The 21,352-nt window shown below is 43.9% G+C and overlaps 2 protein-coding genes across 3 annotated transcripts; both read right to left on the reverse strand.

The window, feature by feature from the left end:
* Positions 1-724: 724 nt before the first annotated feature.
* Positions 725-11,915, reverse strand: CENPH (centromere protein H). Its single transcript, XM_081881158.1, has 9 exons — positions 11,743-11,915; positions 9,793-9,848; positions 9,528-9,576; positions 8,357-8,431; positions 7,106-7,162; positions 4,793-4,856; positions 3,797-3,848; positions 1,780-1,943; positions 725-1,430 (listed from the first exon to the last, which is right to left on the reverse strand). Exons 1-9 carry the CDS (start codon positions 11,880-11,882, stop codon positions 1,338-1,340), a joined length of 750 nt encoding a protein of 249 aa, XP_081737284.1. The 5' UTR covers positions 11,883-11,915; the 3' UTR covers positions 725-1,337.
* Positions 11,916-14,946: 3,031 nt separating this feature from the next.
* Positions 14,947-21,100, reverse strand: CCNB1 (cyclin B1). 2 transcript variants are annotated; one of them, XM_081881160.1, is made up of 9 exons: positions 20,941-21,100; positions 20,266-20,418; positions 20,046-20,159; positions 17,610-17,792; positions 17,111-17,269; positions 16,469-16,705; positions 15,802-15,942; positions 15,347-15,457; positions 14,947-15,161 (listed from the first exon to the last, which is right to left on the reverse strand). In XM_081881160.1, exons 1-9 carry the CDS (start codon positions 20,959-20,961, stop codon positions 15,057-15,059), a joined length of 1,224 nt encoding a protein of 407 aa, XP_081737286.1. In that variant the 5' UTR covers positions 20,962-21,100; the 3' UTR covers positions 14,947-15,056. The 2 variants fall into 2 exon arrangements, with proteins under 2 accessions (XP_081737286.1, XP_081737287.1); XM_081881161.1 differs by lacking the exon at positions 15,802-15,942.
* Positions 21,101-21,352: the final 252 nt, after the last annotated feature.

Raw genomic sequence — 21,352 nt, forward strand, 5'->3', positions numbered from 1 at the left:
GTCAACATGACCCCAAGATCTTGTTCCTGGCCAATCACCACCAGTTCATACTCCATGAGCATATATGTGAAAGATTTTTTTTTTTGCCCCAGAATGCATCACTCTACAATTGTTTATCCTGAAATGCATCTGCCATTTTACTACCAATTCACTCAGTTAGGATGGGTTCTTTGGGAGGTCTCTGGAATCCCTCCTTTAATTTAATGTCCTGGACAACTTAGTATTTTCAGCAAACATGGTCACGCCACTGCTCACTCCTAGCTCTAGATGGTTTGTGAACAAGTTAACAGCACAGGTCCAAAAGCCAATCATTGGGGGACTCCACTTTTTACCTCCCTTCGTAGAATCATTCCTGATATACAAGAGTTATTTATTTGATTTATATACCACCCTTCATCTGAAGACCACAGAATGGTTCACAACATAAAAATACAAAATGAAGATGCAAAATACACAATAAAATCAAACCAAACCAATAACCATCCTTCTACAAGAAGGCCACATCTTATTCCCATGAGTGCTAAGCTTGTAAGAGGTTTGAACCCTCCAAACCATATAGGATAACACATAAAGCTATTTTATTTCACTGCAAATGCAGCCAATACTATGGCATAACATGTATAAACAATACAAGAATTCTAACCTATGGTCATTCTACAGTAAGATTTCTCTACCCCTGTCCTTCCCTTCATTATGTTCCTCATTATTTTAGATTTTAGAAACACTTAAATGCACAACGTTACATGCATAATGATGGCACTGCAATAATAGCAGCAGCCAACTATTTAAATGCACAACAGTTAACTAAACATACATAACATACCATTGTAGTGAAGTGGCTTTGGGAATCCATTGAATATAACAAAAATGATCCATCAAAATATTAAGCTGCTTTCCACTGGCACACACAAACATGATGTGCTCGTTATAGGTGGTAAAGAAAGTCAAAATGTAAGGAAAGGCATTCCTGCCTTCCCAGCAGGAAATAAGATTTAAAAAGCAAACCTGTTGCTCTGTCTTCATTCCAAGGCAACAGCCAATAATTTCTCTGGAAATTGAGGAGGCGATGGGAAGAATGTTGCAGTTACAATACTCTCCGTTAATAACTCTTTCCATAAAACTGGAATGGTTCTTCCAAGGTAGAGCAAACAAATCTAGTCATTAAGTTAGGCAACATATTTTACAGCAGGAAGTTTTCAAGTCCATCTGTGCATCAATATAATTAAGCGCCACTGCAGTTATTATGAAAACACACCTCTTTGTCACAATAGCTTGACAGACTACTGCTTCTCCTCTGAATCAGCAAACCATAGAAAATGTACTGCTCTGCTGCTTCTTCACATTCTAGCCACATTTTTCTCCAGTTGCAGAACAATTTCCTTCAAAGCTGGATCTTCTGCCCAATTGACCTCACTTCCAATAATGAGATTCTGAAACAAAATCAGTTTGTTTAGTTTTTAAAGAAATACTTCAGATACTTCTTGCTCCCAGTAGCAAATGGAACTCTTCAGGACGTCAATACTAAAAAAGGGGAAAAAATGTGGGCTGATAAAAGAAAGTGGTCACGCATCGTGCAAGTTATACGTTTGGTCATTCTCAATCTATGCACAGAAATGTTAATGTTTAATATATTAAACTGTCAATAGATCACAAAATTCCCCAATAAAAGTAGCTTTCTCATCAGTAAAGTCATTCTTGCTAGTAGGCTATAAATTGACTCAATTTATATTTAGTACAGATCAAAATGATATAATCTGTCCTTCTCAGAGGCAATTTTACCTGGAAGATGTTTTGAATCGATGTCGTCATCTCAATTTCCTTTTGCAGATTTCTACGGGCCGCCTTCAACATTTCACTCACTTCCATATTATCCAGTTCCTCTTTTCGTTTCATTTTCATATTATGTATATCTGCCAGTTTGCAATCCATAGCTTGCTTTAGTGCTATTGAATTATGAGGAGAAAAATATGAAACTATGAGCTCGATCATTTCCCAAATCCTAGTGCTAGAAGAGGCTTTGTAGTGAGTGATTTATGACACGGTTTTAAAATAAAGAAATACAGTTGTACCTTGGTTGTCGAACACCCTGGAACTCATAAGTTTTGGCTCCCAAACACTGCAAACCCGGAAGTGATTGTTCTGGTTTGTGAATGTTCTTTTGGAACCCGAACGTCCCACAAGGCTTCTGGGGCTTGATTGGCTGCAGGACCTTCCTGCAGCCAATCAGAAGCCGTGATCTGGTTTTTGAACATTTTGGAAGTCAAATGGACTTCAGGAACGGATTCCATTCAAGTTCCAAGGTATGACTGTATGCCTCCATTCCACACACCATGCTTAAACCGTTAGAACTCTAAACACATGTAGAGTTTTATCCAATGCTGCTGCTTTGCGAGCAGAACAGACTTCCATCTGACACAATTTCAATTCCCTTTCCTTTTTTCCCCTCCTGCAGCCATCTGTGCACCCTCAAAAGCTGCTCCACAGGGTTGGGGGACCTTCCAGAGCAGATTTATGGGCATGCATAGTATTAATACAACCAATTACAAGCTACAGTACACTTAAAGAAGCTACTACAATGCAAGTATTGCATTTCAACACTGCTTGTAAAAAGTAGCAAGTCATCACGGAGTAGTGAACAAAAACCAAAGGTAAGTGATCTTATATATGGCTGTTTAGAAGCAAACTGGACCGAAGAAAAATCAAGGTACTGGTTTCTACATACTAAGGGGATTCCCCGTGTATGCAGAAGTATATATTAAGTGTGCAAATAAAAACAAGCTCTGCTGATTCTACAAAAACTTAGTTTTGGAAGAAAGTGTGTACACATTAAGGCAGGTCTGTGTGGGTGGGGGCAGCCAGGCCCACTTGCCCTGGGCGTTGGAGGGCTAAGCTAGCCAAGGGGCCCTCCAGATATGCTGTCAGGCCAAGAACGCCCTGTGACAGACCGGGGACTTATTGGGTGAAACACCCATGCCTGTCCATATGCACTGCAAGGCTTTGATAGTAAAATCTGGACCTGCGTTACTGCATACTAGTGTGTAGCGTCAGGTCAGATTAGGCGTTTGCCTGTCTCACAGACAAGCCTCCCGCCCTGGGCTTCTGACAAGCTCTGCATGGACCTGTATTAAGGCCATAATATGGCTTAAGGTTCTTTTCTAAATGGGATCATGAAAATACAGTCCTACCTTGGGTTGAAGTCGCTTCAAGTTAAGCCTTTTCGGGTTGTGCTCCGTGGTGACCCAGAAGTAACGGAGCACGTTACTTCCAGGTTTTGTCGCTCGCGCATATGCTCAATATGACATCTTGCGCGTGCGCGGAAAAGGCGAATCGTGACCCCCCCACACACAGACAGGCAGTCGTGGGTTGTGTTCGCTTCAGGGTGTGAACGGGGCTCCGGAACGGATCCCGTTTGCATCCTGAGGTACCACTGTATGAGTAAAGCAAGCGGCAGTAATCATCCAGTAAAACCAGAATTGGAGTAGTTAACGGAAAACTTTGTGGGGATGCTTACCTATTTCTGTTATTGTTCTTGAATGCCCACAGAAAGAAGCCTTAGCACCTGTGTAATTGCACACAATGCTACTGTGATGTGGCCTTTATACTGTTCTTGGGGCACCTTCCTTACCACACCCCTTTTGCACTAACCACCAAACTGACTATCCATGAGAATTTATAATGTGCACATCCATCATTGGGTGGAATGATAATGTTTCCAACACACTCTCATTTTCATGGCACATCACCTTTATAAGATACAAAAGGGAAACCGATATTTCACTACGGTTAAAAAACTTACATTGTCTTCTCTGCTTAACTTCATTCAATTTTTCTTCCAGTTCACGAGACTGCTATATTAAAAAAGCAGTTCATTAATATATTTTGTAAAAAATATCTAATCCGGTTGTCAGAGTAATACTTGTTGGCATCCTTCTACCTCGAGAGACAATGGAGTGCTCTTCCAGAGGTGAAGTCAAAACACTGAGTTAGCAGCACCAAAGTGACCTCCCTGGGGCATAAGCCTGAGCAGTGTGTATGGAGGTCCTGGGATGCCCAGATGACAAGACCGCCCCCTCTTGGCCTTGCTGCTGTGGTCCAAAGGAAAGCAGATAAATATATTTGGCACCAACTTGGCTGCAGGAGTTGCCAGAAGGTGGTGTACAAGATGCCATCCAACCACCTTAAGGACTCCATTCCAGATTTGTGTAGGGTTTACTCCTTAGGATTTTCTTCTTCTGAAGATGTCCCACAAGGCAGTAGAGGTTTGGGATCAGTTTTCCTCCTGCTACATGGACTACCTTCCCAGATAAGCCCCATCTGCCCCTCACTTCTCTATATAGCCTGTGCAGAAACCAACTTCTTGAACATTGGACCCACTATTGGTCTCATCCACTCAATCCGATGGAACCTGTATTCACATATTCGGAAGTCCCTTTTTCACTGAGGGTTTGAGACCTATTGGCTCCCCTCACCTGGTTTAGCTGGCCAGTCAAAGCCATTCCCGGGGTGTGGCATGCTGACAGCTTCTAGGAGCCACAGGTACAGGGTGGGGACCAAAGGTGGACAAGCTACCCTGAAAAGAGCACAATGTGTCTGCCCCCACTACCCCCCTGACACCCCAAAGTAATACTGTAACTGGGAATATTAACTTTAGTACTTTTTTTTTTTTAGGAGAAAGGGTAGTATGTAAACACAGTAACTTTTTAAAGTACAGCTACACTTGTATCTACCATGGGTTGCAAATATATCTTTTCTAGACAATGAGCCTTAACGTTTTAACAGAAAGGATACTTGCCTGTTTTAATTTAATTACTGCAGTACTAAGCATCATAATGTGTTTTATAGTCTCCCCGATCAACCTAATGAAAGCATAAACAGAAATCAGCATGACCCTGAGGCCCATACAATCAAATCAAACTTAGATGCAAATGCACTTAAACAGAAGCCTGATGTCCTTCTTCTAAGAAAAGCATATATAAGGACATATAAAGTTGTCTTATGTTAAGGAAGACCACTGGTCCAACTAGCGCAGTACTGTTTACACTGACTGGCAGTGGCTCTTCAGGGTTTCAGATAGGGGACATTCCCAGCAAAGCATGCAAAGCTCTACCACCGAACTACAGCCCTATCTCTTTGGTATGGAGTGATTTGGAGTGAATATGCAGTGTTGGGTTAAGCTGCTTAATTCTTTCCCTAGCTGTGGTTTTCTGCTGTAAATCCCCCCCCCCACATTGTTCTTTTCCCTACAGAGTTTCAAATGTGTTTCCCACAGGGGGAGTTGCAGCAGAAAGCAGTGGCCAAAGATTAAGCAGCCCCCATACTGCTAAAAGGTAAAGGTAAAGGTACCCCTGTCCGTACGGGCCAGTCGTGTCCGACTCTAGGGTTGCGTGCTCATCTCGCTCTAGAGGCCGTGAGCCGGCGCCGTCTGAAGACACTTCCGGGTCACGTGGCCAGAGTGACGAAGCTGCAGCTGGCAAGCCAGCACCAGTGCAGCACACAGAAATGCCGTTTATCTTCCTGCTATAAAGCGGTCCTTATTTATCTACTTGCACTTAAGAGTGCTTTCGAACTGCTAGGTGGGCAGGAGCTGGGACCGAACGACGGGAGCTCACCCCGCTGCGGGGATTTGAACCGCCAACCATGCGATCGGGAAGTCCTAGGCACTGAGGTTTTACCCACAGCGCCACCCGCGTCCCTAGTACTGCTACTTCTCTCCAAATCATCCCATCCCAAAGTGGCTGGTATTTTTGTTGTGCATTTTGTGCGCAGCATTTCATTTGGCCCTTAGTTTACACCAGGGCTGCGGAACTCTGAGTCTTCCAGGTGTTGGCCAATTCCATCAACCGGGATGGCCAATAGTCAGGGATTATGGAAAATATATTTTGGACTCTTGGTTAAGACTTTATTGACACATTTCCCCTGCAATATGACCCAGCCGTGTATGCTTTACTGAACATAACATACAGTTTTATTTTGTTTTTTATGTTATATTATATTGAGTTTCTTGCTTTGGTGCCTAGATATCTTTATGTTGAGTGGTGTAGAAACTGATTGATAAGTAAGCAAACAAGCAAACAAACGTAGTCTAACGTCATCTGGAGGGCCACAGATTCCCCACCCTTGGTTTAAATCTATTCACAGACTCAATTTAAATGAAGGCAGTTTGTCTTCAATCCACTTTTCTCTAACAAAAAGAGTTGAAAATGGCCTGCACCAGATCAGGTCTAAAAGCCAGGTGATGGGGGTATTTCTAATGGCCAAATATTCAAATATCAAGAGATCTGTCTTTGGCTTTTACTAGTACTTCTATGTGTGTATTGTGCCAGCTAAGCATGCAACACACCTGGGCATCAAGATATTCATCTGCAGCTGCAGCAAGTTGCAAGCAGTGAAAAACAACAATAAAAAGCAGTATTTAGAGAAAAAGTCTCAAAAGTACATGTTATGGCACCAGCACCTGTGCGTTGTAATGCAGATTTGGTCAAGTTCCTATGAAGCAAAGGGACTGGAGCCATTTAAAAACCAGGGTGGGGACAACAGCATGCTAGACCGCCCACTTTTTTATTCTCCATGTTTTCCCCTCTTCAGCTGTTTTCTTCCTAGGGGAGTTACTTTCACTGTTATGACTTCCCTGTGAGAAACTGCCAAAACATGTTATGGGGAGGTAAATGACATAGGCGCTTACTCTAAGTGGACGCTGCCCAACAACCAACCAACCAACCAACCAAAAACAAAAGCAGCAGCTGCCTTCTATAAAAATCAGCAACAGCACAATTCTAAGGAACAGGTTTGCTGAGATCACAGCTAATTTTAACCTGATTCTAGTTTTAAACTGTATCCCATTTGTAGTTAAATGGAACCACAGTATGAGAATTTTACAAAGGACTAAAATAGGGCATTGCAACAGCTGATTTAAACCAACTATAAGGGACTAGAAATTTCATCTAGGAATATCAGTTGCCTAACCAGAGTGCCTTTCTGAAATATTCTATTATCCACAGAAGCAGTATTTAAATATCAATTCCATAGTCATTAAACAAGCTACAAATACTCTTGTCAGTTAAATAATTCAGTTTAAATAACTCCTTGGACTTTCAAATCCCCTTACTTTAAGTTGTCATCATTGTTCCTCAGCTTGGCTCTAAGTGCATCATTTACTTGCAACCTATACAGTTAAAAAGAAGAAAAGTAAGATGTGTTCTGAGGAAATGCATAACAGTATGTCTAGAACATTCATAGAAGAAATAAGAACTGGATTCTAAGAATTTTTTTCCTGCTTTCATATACACATTTCCGTGAACAAGTGATGCACCATAACTTACTGGCTAAACATTACACATCACATCAGAGTATTTCAAAGATCAAGATGTGTATGAAACTTTGTATAGTAAGGAACCTTGTGTTTGTATTTCTGATGAAATTCCAATAATATATTTTATTTCAATTAGTGGTTAAGCTGTTTCATATGCTAAATGCATAGCTGTCAACCGTCCCTTATTTGGCAGGAAAGTCCCTTATCCCAGCGCTGTGTCCCGCTGCTATCCCTTATTGATGGATGTCCCTTAAATGATGTCCCTTAAATTTCAAAAGAAGCAGCTCCTCTCCCTCCCTCCCTGCCAGCCAGGGAGGAGGGAGGCTCCAACTGTGTTGCTTGGCTGTGTTGCTCACCCAATAAGGAGTCTAAGAACGACTGGGGGGGGGGGGGGAGCTTGCATGCCTTGTGCCGATCAAATTGGCCGCGTTGCCTGGGGACTCGCCTTTGCTCAGTGCTTCGCAGCGGAGAGGTGATGGTGGTTTTCCTTGCTGCATCCCCTTTGCCGGGTTGCTGCGCTGTGGGAACCACCGTTTGAGGCTTCGTTTGGCTGCTGACTGGGCTTTCTGCCTTTGGCTGGGAGGGGCTCAGAAGTTGAACATAGCTGTGCTCTGAAAATCCTTTATTCTGGCTGCTGATCCCTTATTTTTGAGGCTGCTGGTCCCTTATTTTCAAATCTGTAAGTTGACAGCTATGGCTAAATGTCATAGATATGAAGTTCAATAGAAGGCAGCGGCAGAGTAAAAAGTTGTCTAATGCTCAATTTTGTAAAGCATAAAAATTACTATTTAGTAATTTCACATATGTAACTTTGCTGCACAATCAAGCAGTGAGTTGGATGCACAAGCCCATTAATTTCAGTGGATCTTAATTCCACATAACATGCTAGATTGTGGCTTGGATTTTTTAATTTCCATGTGGTAAGAATCTGACCAAACAAGCCATCCCTGTGGTAACAGACACAGTATATTTTCAATTCCTCCTACATTAGTTCTTCATTCATGTCCTATGTTATACTTCAACTTTTCAGAAAGACTGAATCTTTACCTTTGTAATGCCAAAGTTTTGTGTCTGTGTGATAGCTTCACTTCTTCCAATTCCCCTTCCAAGTCTTCTATTGTACTAAGAGCAAAAGAAAACTCAGGTAAACAGAAACCAAGGATCAGGTGATCTGAAACGTATATTTCTTAGAAGGTGATTCTTCTATCAAACTTTTCTAACAACTGGAGAAGTTTTTAACACATTTTCCTAGTTACTGATGTTTGAAAAGCAATATTGCTCTGCTCAGATATTGATCCTTACTCTTTCTGCAAGTTGCACTGGGAACTTGGAGATGTAGAACAGCAAGTAGATATGTAATGCTGAAATTATTCATATAATGATTTCTGCTCCTCCTCCACATTTAATGTAACATCTGTGTTGCCAGCATTATTGGGTGGGAAAGCTTTCTGAGACCATGCCACACAAGCACATAACTTGTTATTGGATGCAGCATTCAGCATACAGATTTCAACTTTCATTGAGAAATTAATCCAGATTCTAGACCCCAAGGCTATGAAACAAGGTTGGTGGGTGGACAATACAGGGGAAGGGATTGAGCAGAATTCCCAACACAGGCAGTGGAGTATTAACACCACAGACAGCTTGTTGCTCTTCAAAGGGGCAAACATACAAAATATGCGGACAACCATTTACACAATTTAAACTGGCCACAGAACTTCCAGTTTTGTGTGTGTTTTTTTAACATGGTCTGAGCACAATGAACAAAACCACAACAAGCCGCTTATCCCATTTACCTTGCTTTCACACACATTCCCTTGGAGATACATCCCACTGAAATAAGTACAGTTTACTTTCAACTATGTTTGTTAAGGATAAACAATTTTAAAGCTTGCCATTTAAACTCAGAAAAAGCATAAAGATATTTTAGACACTTTTAAATACAAGCCTGATAGTTTATAAATACTACAACATTTTCAGTTATTTTGTTAAATCACAGATAATTCTGCAAATAGAAATGAACTAGAATATGCAACATGTAAAGAGATACAGGTGAATGCTTCATACCCATTTCCTCCTTACAAATATAACATTGCCATTAGCCCTTTGCCTTTTGCCTAGAGCACAAAAGTAAGTTTTTGCTTGTTTGAACTGTACGTGGGGGGAAACCATGGAAACACCATAGTAGGGTATTCATTAATAAGTTATGATAACATACCACACAATGGCCTTTTCATCAATAACTTGATCCGTAATGATTTCTTCACCTGTCACATAAAAGATGAATATGTTAGAAGTAACTGAAAAACACTCCCCCCGCCAAGAGGAACATGCCAATAGTATAGTCAAGAGACTTCATCCTGGTATTTACTTTCTAAACAAGGGCTTATCAAATAACTTTACATGTTTGTACTGTATTTTTTATTTAGCAATATATAAACATAATAAATTTTTATTTTTCACAATGGTAGTCACATACTTACTTGCATTAACTGTTGCATTATATTCCAAAAGTTGATGCTTTATTTGTTCTCTTACTCTACAAAGTAAAAAAACAAATTAACAGAAAAAAATCAAGTGAGTGGATATGGTAGTAGTTTACAGAAAATTTATCTTGTTCACATATTAATTAATAGCACCCACCTTTTATCTGATACTGAAATCAAAGACAGTAGCATTCTGATCAGCATTTTAAAGGAGGAGCTGGGTATGTCTTTAGAAAGACCCAATCTTCGGATGAAGGGCAGTATACATATTTAACAATAATGAAAAATTAACATCCTGAAAGGGTCTTGCTTCTCCCATTAGCACAACCTTGGATTCCAGAAGAAATCAGCCATGACACTCTCTGACTTTACAGCCTGCAGCCTCTCTCCTAACTTCTCATTCACATAACTGAATTTTCAACTATGGCCTTTTACTTTTACCTAACTAATCAGGGAGGGAGGCCCACCCATTTGACCTCTGGCACAGAGCCATTCCCTTTGTTCTCTTAATGAATCATAATTAGCAGGCCATTACCAGGCTGGCCTGGATATTCCAGCAATTGAATCCATGCTGGATCCAGGAATTTTAAGGGGTGCTCATAACCTATAATGCGAGGGTGTGTGGGTGCCATTGAGGTTGGTCTGGAAGTCGCAGCTAATGCAAAACACAATGGCATGGCTCAACTAGCTGTAATGTCAATACAGCTGGACAAAGCCCAATACAGCCTGGAACCATCCCTAAAATATAATCTTATGCCTTTATGCCCAGCCTATGACTGCACTCTGAAGGAGAGGGTTTCTTCCATGCAATGTAGAAACTGGGGCTTTAGCTTGGCAGCACCTACTCTTTGGAACTCCCTCCCACTGCATATCAGATGCTGCCTCTATAGACTTTTGAAGACTTTCCTTTTCCCACAAGCCTCTTAAGGGTAGATTTTTGTTTTGCATTGGACCCAAAGTTGTTTTTTATGCATATTTTCACCGCTTCAAGACTTTTTTTCCTTTCAGAAGCAACAAATAGAAGCCACAGAATCATAAAGTTGGACGGGACCCCAAGGGTCATCTAGTCCAACCTCCTGCAATGCAGGAATCCTGCCCACAGCCATCCCCGGGTGGGCTCAAACCACTAACCTTCTGGTTAACAGCTAGATGCACAGACCCATTGCACAGACCTGGGCACTTTAATAAATAACTAGGTAAAGATGAAAGGGACCCCTGGCCATTAGGTCCAGTCGTGACCGACTCTGGGGTTGCGGCGCTCATCTTGCTTTATTGACCAAGGGAGCCGGCGTACAGCTTCCGGGTCATGTGGCCAGCATGACTAAGCCGCGAACCAGAGCAGTGAACGGAAATGCTGTTTACCTTCCTGCCAGAGCGGTACCTATTTATCTACTTGCACTTTGACGTGCTTTCGAATTGCTAGGTTGGCAAGAGCAGGGACTGAGCAATGGGAGCTCACCCCGTTGCGAGGATTCGAACCGCCAACCTTCTGATTGGCAGGTCCTAGGCTCTGTGGTTTAACCCACAGCGCCACCCGCGTCCCAATAAAAAACTAAATATGCACAATTAAGGTTTACATGCTCCCAATGCATTTCTTTGGGCTTTCTAAATAATATTATAGAGGTGGCATAGAAATTCAAATCTACCGTGACTGGAAACAGCAAATGCGACAATTTGGAGGTGGGGGGGCGTGTTTGTGCGTGGGTGTTTGTAGAGAGGGCAGGGGTGCCAACATGAATACAATATTTTTTGGGGGGGAAGCATAACCGATCACACGACGTAGCGCACCTTCACTCTTTGAATGGCAATGCCCATCAACTTGGGGGGGGCCCGGCCCCTTCAAATATTTTATGGGGGAGCGAAGGGCGTTGGCTCCTATGGGAGGGAGTGAGTGTTTCTCTCTGTGTTGAGACTCCGCCCGACACCAATACCCAGAGAGGGCCTGACCTTAAAAGCGACACCAGGTCCAGCTTCTCCTGCCCCTCCTCGCCCACGAGCCGTCGAGTTTCTTCTGATGTCTCTTCAACGAAGCCGTCGAGAGGAGCCGCCGCCGCCGCCGCCGCCGCCGCGCCCTCCCTTGTTTCCATCCCAGCAGCAGCAGCAGCTCCCAGCCAGGCCCGCTTCCCTCGCGCAACTCCCTCCCCTCTGTTTCAAAAGGCCCGCCGCCGCAGCCTTACGTCACGGTCCCGAAGGAGAGCGGCGATCGATTGCTCCTGCCTGAGATAAGCCGCACTCCCAGCTCCGAACGAAATCCGAAGACGCTCTACCTTCCGGCCTGGTGGGCCACGCCTCCCAGCTTTAATGGGCGTGCCGAAGAAAGCTCCTCTTCAAGGGGGCGGGGCGTCAAGTACGTGGAGCCGCGTTAGGCCCCCGCAGAAGGGGGAAGAGAGTTTTTTTCGTGGGCCATGATTTTATTAATTACTACTGCTACTACTACTACTACTACTACAGCATTAGGTCCTCTCTCGCGCAGACAGACATAATAAAACAAAGAAAAATGGGTAAAGGAGGGCGGTCGGTTATAAACCAACTAAAACAAGGGGCGGGGCTTTAGGCTGCAATCCTAAACACATTTACACCTTGAATTTGGTGGAACTGGTGAATTTACGCTTGCAGTGTTAGGATGGAAAAATAAAGCATTGTCCAGTAGCACCTTATGGACCAACTAAGTTTGTTCAGGGTACAGTGGTACCTCGGGTTACAGACGCTTCAGGTTACAGACTCCGCTAATCCAGAAATAGTGCTTCAGGTTAAGAACTTTGCCTCAGGATGAGAACAGAAATCACGCAGTGGTGGCAGTGGGAGGCCCCATTAGCTAAAGTGGTGCTTCAGGTTAAGAACAGTTTCAGGTTAAGAACGGACCTGCCCAAAGGTTAAAGCCTACTGGGAAATGATCTATAATGAAATTAAGAAAGTCCTTAAGTGGACATTTGTAAAGAAACCGGAGGCTTTTCTCTTGGGCATGGTCGGCCAATTGGTACCAAAGAAAGATAAGACCTTTTTTATGTACGCAACCACAGCAGCAAGAATTCTCCTGGCAAAGTATTGGAAGATGCAAGAATTACCTACTCTGGAAGAATGGCAGACGAAGGTGACTGAATTTATGGGACTGGCAGAGATGACCGGCAGAATCCGTGATCAGAGGAGAGAGACGGTGGAAGAAGACTGGAAAAAATTTAAACTATATCTTAAGAACTGTTGCAAAATTTCGGACTGATAAAATGTTAAGGGTTAAGAAATAAAGAACTATAGCTGTAAATATTTAAGTTAAGAAAATTTTGAGGGAAACGAAATATTGAAAAGGAATGAAGGATTGCTAAAAATTTCTGAAACAGGGGTGCAGTGAAGGGGAGGCGTGGGGAAGTCATGTGTTGTTTATTTGTGTGTTTTTTGGTTTTATGAAAATTAATAAAAATTATTAAAAAAAAAAAAAAGAACAGTTTCAGGTTAAGAATGGACCTCTGGAATGAATTAAGTACTTAACCCGAGGTACCACTGTATAAGCTTTCGTGTGCATGCACACTTCAGATACAGTGAAGCATAAGTCACCAGACCCCTATATTCTTTGGCGATCACTCCTAGCTGAGTAAAATTGTCTTCCATATACACGGTTTTAACAATGAGTCCTTAAGTGACTGTGGAGGCCAATTCTGGATCCACACGTCCTTCCACAGTGGGGACATTGGTTTCCGGACAGGAGTTGATCACGGTGTGGATTTGACCTATACATAAGGGTAGGGTGATCGCTGGAGAATTGATGCTTTTGAATTGTGGTGCTGGAGGAGACTCTTGAGAGTCCCATGGACTGCAAAAAGATCAAACCTATCCCATTCTGAAGGAAATAAACCCTGAGTGCTCACTGGAAGGACAGATTCTGAAGCTGAGGCTCAAGTAAATTGGCCACCTCATGAGAAACAACCAGTTACTTAGTAGGATTTAAACAGAAGCAGAATGGGCTTACTAGAGCTCACTATACAATAGCATCTGCCAAGACTGACCTGTTCACTGTAGTCATTACATGGTTTGGTTTTAACAACAGCTGCAGCTATCTTGCTTTTAAATAAATTCAAGTGTGCCATACCCTCCCTTTTGCCTGAATGAACTGGAAATATTTCCAATCAAGCAGTGTAATTGCAGTAGTGCTCTTCCCAAGACCTTGCAAATATGTGACCATGAATCCTTACTAGCATGCTTGAGTTGCTGTGAACATCAGAATATTTTTCCTCCCACCACACCCAACTGCAGGAATAGCACACATGTTGCACCTGGCTCAGATAAATTGAAGTCACTCAAAATGATTGCACCAATTCAGATAGGCAGCCATTTCCCATCCTTTTCAGCATGGCTTGCTACTTTTAAAGTGACAGAACCCTACTAAAGTTGACTAGCTTCAGGCTAACCTTCCCCAATCAAGTTGTTTTATTAAACTTTCACCAGACTCTGGAAGCTACAGTATGAAACACCCCAAGCAATTAATTATAAATTCAAATAATAAAAACTACGGTATATCTCACCTGTCCTCTCCAGAAAACCCAATTTGTAAGGCCTGAGCTGACAGCTATAATTTCTCTATAGCCCTTTTTTTGCATTAGCTAAAACAATGTTAATTTAAAAGTGTGTTGTTTCCTTTAGAATTGCTGCTGCAACAACTACTGAAGTTTAAAAACTACACTAATAGGAGGGAAGGGAGGCCTTACATCCTAGGTATCAGAGACTGATCTAAACGTCAAGTAGTCATGGCTCATGTTATGTTCTATGTACCTGTGATTACATTTGATTTGCACTTGTGTCCAAACAGCAGCTTGGCCATCCTAACAAGAGTTATAGGACAGCAATAAAATAGACTTTAAAAGAACAGGAAGAGTTCTTGACTATTAGAAGTTGCTCTTAGACAAAGCAGACAAAGAAGCAACCTAAAAGTCTAGCCAAATTGGTTTCCCTAAAGCATACTTTTATAATGGTTTGCCAATCAGCTTTTTTTTAGTAAAGTTTGCTCATGTATGCTCCATTGTGCTAAAGAACATACAACCATCTTCATACCGAGAAGCCAAAGATTTATAGCTTATTTAAAATTGTAGGCTGCCTTTGTGAATCAACAACTCACTAGCTAATCTGCAATTCAGGAATTTCAATTAGACCATGACAAGGAGGTTAAAGTAAAAAAGAAGTTTATTAAAACTTTTATAACCACTATATTTATAATATACACACACTTAAGTAGCAACACACGGTGTCAACTTTGTCCAACAGTTAAATTAGGTTTATTTCGAGAATGGTTTAGCCAGATCCTTTATGACTGCAGAGTTCAGTGCTGGAAGGGTGCTGATCTTGGCATGCTTGCTGGTGGCATATTTGTTCTTGACAGTCTGCGGAGAGATTGAACAATAGTTAACATAATTTTTGCACCATTGTAGAGCCAACCATATCACTACATATTAACATAACCAAAGCACACCTGTGCTTAATCATACTGACTTAGCTATAAACCTCGTTTAGTAGCAAGCTAGGATTTACATGTAACCAGACGCACAGTGGTATGGTTTTTGCTTACCAGATGCTTTGCATTGCCTCTGTTTACCAACATCACATTCTTTGCCATATGCTGCATAACAGGAATAAGATCAGTCTCGGTATATTGCATGTAGTGTTGTAGAGCTGTTGTCTAAGAGCAAGAAGTTAAGCATTAGAAATCCTTCTGAGTAACACTTGAAGGTCATGGAAGAGCTCAGAATGCCCTATGAACCTCCTTTGCACTTGATCTAGTGGCATACATAATGGCGTGCTTAAGGCTACCTAGAGGCTTCGTAGCAGAGGCAAGTTTTGAGGCAGATCTTCCAGGGTCACAGCTTATTCTCCAAGCCACTCTGCTCCAGCAATTCTAGCTCACACATGGGAATGAAAGTCATGGAAACAAATACCCAAAGTCATTTCTGGTATTTAGTGGCGGTGAAAAGCAAGGTCTTTTACCTTACAAATTTAAGGCTATGTCTGGGCTCAGTTACTTACCCATTCTCCCTCTTCAAGTATTTTAGTAGATAGGCAAAAGGCCGCAGCAGCAATTTGAGAGGGAGGGTAGTGTGCCATGTCATAATCCACCAGTGAGAGCTCCATCAGGTATTTTGCAAGTGTGTGTTGCTGTACATCGGCCTGGAATAGTTAGGGTAAGATAGTGTTTATTGCCAACGAACCCTGAAGATCAACAAGGAAGACTGTGCCTTGCATGACATTTCTGCCTATCTGAAGAACTGAATCAAAAGGTTGTGCCTTCACAGCTACACACAGTTAAGACAAAGCAAGATGTTGAGCTTTTTACAGCTTTTTCAGGACAAAACAACCTAACTCCATCACCAATTTTAAATTTGCCAGGCTCCATTTTGAACCACAAATGCTTATAAAAGTAGTGATAGCCCACTTCTGCTTTCCCCAAGTTTGTGTCTTTCAGTTGTTTTGGCCCCAGCTCCCATTAGACATGCTGGCTGCAGCCAATGGGACTCACCCACTTGGAAGGAACCAGGTTGGAGAAGGCTGGCCTACTGGTAGGATACTGAATACACCTCCTCACGCCAAAAGGAGACATTTTAGGATTCAAAGTTTGATCTTCCTACACACATATTTGACTCAGGAGTGTCATACTGTGACCTAGTGAGATTGGCATCTCCTTAAACAGAATTACCTCTCCAATTTTTGATGCCCTCCGTAGGAAATGCAGTGGAAGAGGACGACCAAGATTGAAGTCCAGTGATCTCAGGATCTTCATCTCCATTTGCCTAATCTGCACGTTGGTGTAGGTGTTATCTGTCACAAAGGCAAAGTCGCCAATTTCTGGAGGGTACATTTCTTCGTATTTGCTGGCAACGAACATGGCTGTTACACCAACCAGCTGCAGCATCCTCTTATGAACTTTGTTGTTCTGCAATAGAAACAACTGTTAGCCAAACTGGCTAATAACAATATTGGGGAAGACCACTTACTCCCAAAGCGGACACACTCTTCACAGTAAGGAATATTTATGCACTTGTTCCACTGCAAGTTCAATGGTCAACTTCCTGGACTGATAAGCCACCTCCAGTCTAGCTACCCTGGGAGAGCTGTGTAGTATGTGCATCTACCAAGTATGTAGCTTTCAATTTAAAAGGAAAGTGCATTGTTCCATGTATGATCAAATTCATACATGGGCATGGGAAACATTGTGATGCAATGTATTGCCTCCATACAATGCAGCTAAGCCCCTCTGCCTTCTGTGTCCCTGCAGATTCTTAAGGAAAGACAGCTGCAAACAGGCCAAAAAAGAAAAGTGTTGCCATGCTGCTCTTACCTGCATAAAGCGATCAATAATGGCAACAGTCATGTACATAGTCTCTTGCAGGAGTTTGAATTTCATCTGGACCTGCACAAGCCAGTCAATTAGGACTGCCCGCATGTTCCCAGTAATTTCCTGGCCTGCCAAGTAGTTTGGTCTCACTGACTGCTGAGCCTGTGAAGAAAACAACAGATGTCAAATCATGTTTACCCGCACAAACGAAAAGAAAGGAAGCCTTGTTGCAGCTGAAGCTGACGTGTCGCCACCATTCATTGCTTTTGAACTAGCAAGTTCCTTGCCCCCAGTTTTATAAACTGAGTTTGGATTCCATTGATATTTTGCAAGCACAGCAAGGGCACACAAAGAGCAAGACCCCTAGCTGCTGCTGTCATTTGGGGGGGGGCACCTGCTGTGCACAAACTTAAGTAGTGACATTTCCTAGTTAACTTAGATTTGGAAGAAACCTCAGTTTCCAGAGGCATGCATCAGGCTTGCCTTAGCTACTTGAACCAACCTCAAGATCTCTCAGGTAGTTGTAGATATCCTTCACATATTCGCTGCAAAGGTTTGGATCTGAAGCATCATCTGTATCAATGTCTTTCACTTCAAGCAGAACATCTGAAAAGGCCTGGCACAGTATTTCCTCTGCTGGTGCACAACCAGAAGTCTCCATTGGGCTGGGGGCTGGAGACTCCAACTGTTGAAGAGAAGTTTTCAGTTATTAATATCTGAGCTACAACACTACATGTCTCCTTGGATTGTGGAACTCATGGCAGCATACATGGGACTGCAACTGGGCTCCTAATTCTGGACTCAGACCTGTTTAGCTTCAGCAAGGTGGCTGCATCATGAGTCCTCTGACCACTCTCTATAGATTGGTAGGCAAAAGGTATATGTGGTCTCTGTATAATAGCCCAGTTACAAGTCAACTGCAAGTCTCTGCTGCATCCATGTCAGGGTTAGGGGAATCTCTTGGCCTAGAGGCCAAATGTGGCCTTTAGAATCTCCCCAGATCACGTGTCTTAAAGGCCCTGATTTGCTCAAGTGTTTTTGTCTGGCTAGAATGTGTCCTAGAACTATTTTGCCTGTTGTCTGGGGAGGAGTGTGTGTGTAAGCCACGCTATGGTGCAAAGGTAAATTTCTCATTTGTTGCTCTGGCCATATGGCCCATGAATGCTGACCAGAAGGGAAATGCTAGACTCCTGATGAATATTCAGACTCCTGATCAATATTTTGTATAAGAGCATTGCATGGGATGCAGAGCTACTTGTGTGTTACTGACCCAGGTGTAATCATGATGCTAATGGGCATAGAAGCATAAAGGGATCCAGTAGTCCATACCCAGGCTGCAGGAAGAACTAAGCTACAGTGGTGCCTCGCAAGACGAAATTAATTCGTTCCGCAAGTTTTTCGTCTTGCGAAGCACGGTTTCCCATAGGAATGCATTGAAAATCAATTAATGCGTTCCTAGGGAGACCGCCTTCAGACCAGATCCGGGGACAGTCTGTCCCCGGACCTCTTCTGAAGGCTGGCGGGGGGAGAAGGACTTTTCTCTCCACCGCCAGCCTTCAGAACAGCCTTCAGAAGGCTGGCGGTGGGAAGAAAAGCCCTTCTCCCGCCGCCAGCCTTCAGAAGAGTTCCTGCAGGGCTGCCTAGGCTGCGGATAGCAGCCTGCTGCCCGGTGCGAGGGACGCTCTGAAGCAGAGCGCCCCTCACGCGGGGCAGACACCTGCAGCTTGGGGAGCCCTGCAGGACTTCCCCGCAAGGCTCTCCAAGCTGCGGATAGCAGCCTGCTGCCCCGCACGAGGGGCGCTCTTAAGCAGAGCGCCCCTCGCGCGGGGCAGACATTCACAGCTTGGGGAGCCCTGCAGGGAACTCTTCTGAAGGCTGGAGAAGGGCTTTTCTTCCCACCGCCAGCCTTCAGAACAGCCTTCTGAATGTTGGCGGTGGGGAGGAAAACCTTCCTCCCACCGCAAGCCCCGGGAACAGAGGATAATCGCTGCACGCCTTCTCCTCTGTTCCCAGACCTGTCCTGAAGGCTTGCGGTGGGAGGAGGGCTTTCCTCCCCACCGCCAACATTCAGAAGGCTGTTCTGAAGGTTGGCGGTGGGGAGGAAAAACCCTCCTCCCACCGCAAGCCCAGGGAACAGAGGAGAATCGCTGCGCGCCTTCTCCTCTGTTCCCGGACCTCCCACCGCAAGCCTTCAGGACAGGTGCTGCGCTTCCCCGCTGTCCCCGGAGATTTCCCTATGGGCTTTCGTCTTGCGAAGCCGCTAAAAAATCGGAAAACCCGTTCGTCTTGCGGGTTTTTCGTTTAGCGAGGCATTCGTCTTGCGGGGCACCACTGTATAGCCCAAAAGGGGTGGGAAAGAACAGTAGTAGTAGTGTGAGAGATCAGAAGCAAGTGCTAAGGATTCAAATATCCACCTTAAGTCAGATACTGGATTGAGTATTGGACTTGCAACCAAAGGGATTGCAGTTAAAGATTCAAAAGCCCATTGTAATGGACATGGTTTGTCTCAAGTTTCTGCATCGGGGGGGGGGGGACACCCACCCACAATACTGTATTCACAGAGTTGATTTCTTAAGAGAAAATCAGTATTAATCTGGCAGCAGGAAATACCCAGTGGTGTTTGGAGACCACTGAACACTTTGCAAGCCCTGGAAGCAAGTTGTTTGCCATTAAGGTACATTGTTCAGACAACTTAAGTTTGACAATGTAGCCCACCCAGGGGCTAAAGCCCAAGCCTCAGTATGCAGACTGCCAATTATTGCTAAGGGTAGCTAATGAATGCTCAAAAATATCAATATTGATATTGATTCAATATCAAGAGACAACACATATAGCATATATGTACAACATATATAGCAAAAATGTTATTCATAATCCTTCACCCCCATGCCCCACCCAACCATGAGGCTAGGGCTATCATTTGCAAGTCATTTGATACCTTAACGGGTTCAAGGATGGGCTTTTCTTCCTTCACAGATTCATTTGGCTGTTCAGTAGGTCTTGTGACTTTTTGAGTTGTAACTTTGTCCAAAACGGCAGGTTTCAGTATTTCCTGGGCGAGGGAGCAGAAGTGGGTAGAGGGAGGAATCATTGCAGTAGCCCTGATAGTTCCCAATGTTAAGCTCTACTTGGAAGGGGGTAGGGAAGGAGACCCTTACCTTTTCCATTACAGCCTTGGCTTTTGCTTCGCATGCCTTGTTGCCAATGTCCCCCAAGGCAGTCCTAGGCCTCAAGCCGGGTCTGGCACCATCGCCTCCCCGCTTGGTTGCCATTACAGCCTTGATTTTGTTCTCTGCATTGATCTTTGTGTTCTGCAGGAAGGAGGAAGACCCGGTTTAAGTACCTCTCTGTTTCACAAACACCAGGAAGCATTTGCACAGCTTTATGATAAAGCAAGGATGGATAGGAATAAGAGTTCTGAACCTTACAAGCTTCCCGACCTTAAAACCCTCCTCCTATCAATTTTGATGAGGCACAGTACTAATTAAGCAGAAGCCTTAGCCAATTCACAACTGGTAAAACTCAACAAGCCAGGGCAACGCCCAACCCCCCCCCCCCAGGGTCTGGGAACCGATTTAGTAATTCTGGTAGGCAGAAAAAACTCGACACAGCAGTATAATTCCATTTTTCATATGGCAATTAGCAGTTACTAGCACCACCGCCCCTTACTTCCTGTGAAACAGAAGCATATGCACGTTTCCTCGGGAGTAAGCCCCATTTATACGCTTGCATAGGACTGCAGCCTTAAGTTTGCCACCTCCTGCAAAAAAGAGGGCGCAGCAGGAAGGCTGAAAAACAAAAAAATTCTCCCCTTCCAAAAGCCCCTTTCCTACCCGGGTGACCCGCAAAGCCATGATCCAGACTCGGTCCGCGCAACACGAGATGTTAATCCGAACCAGTCGCCTCTGCTCCCAGCAAACTCCCAGCGGCCGATTCCTGCTGCGCACGAGTCCGACGGCCGCCCCACCTACCGCCGCAAGTTTAAAACTCGCACCAGGCTGCGCTCATTGGCTGCCTCTCTCGGCGTCCGCCGCTTCCCATTGGCCGTGCGGCGTTACACCCTGAATGCGTTTCCACGGCTACAAGGGGGATGACTTCTCCGGGCGTTCGAAAAGGGGGGCGTGGCGAGAAGATGCGGAAGGTCACGTGGAAAGGATGGCTCGCTTTCAGTTTGGGAGCTCAGCTGGTGGACGAGGGGGAATAGATAGGCGGAGCCGTTTGCTTCTCATCTAGAAAAGTACCTCC

The sequence above is a fragment of the Podarcis erhardii genome (genome assembly GCF_964252035.2).
Source record: "Podarcis erhardii genome assembly, chromosome: 11".
Classification (NCBI taxonomy): Eukaryota; Metazoa; Chordata; class Lepidosauria; order Squamata; family Lacertidae; genus Podarcis; species Podarcis erhardii.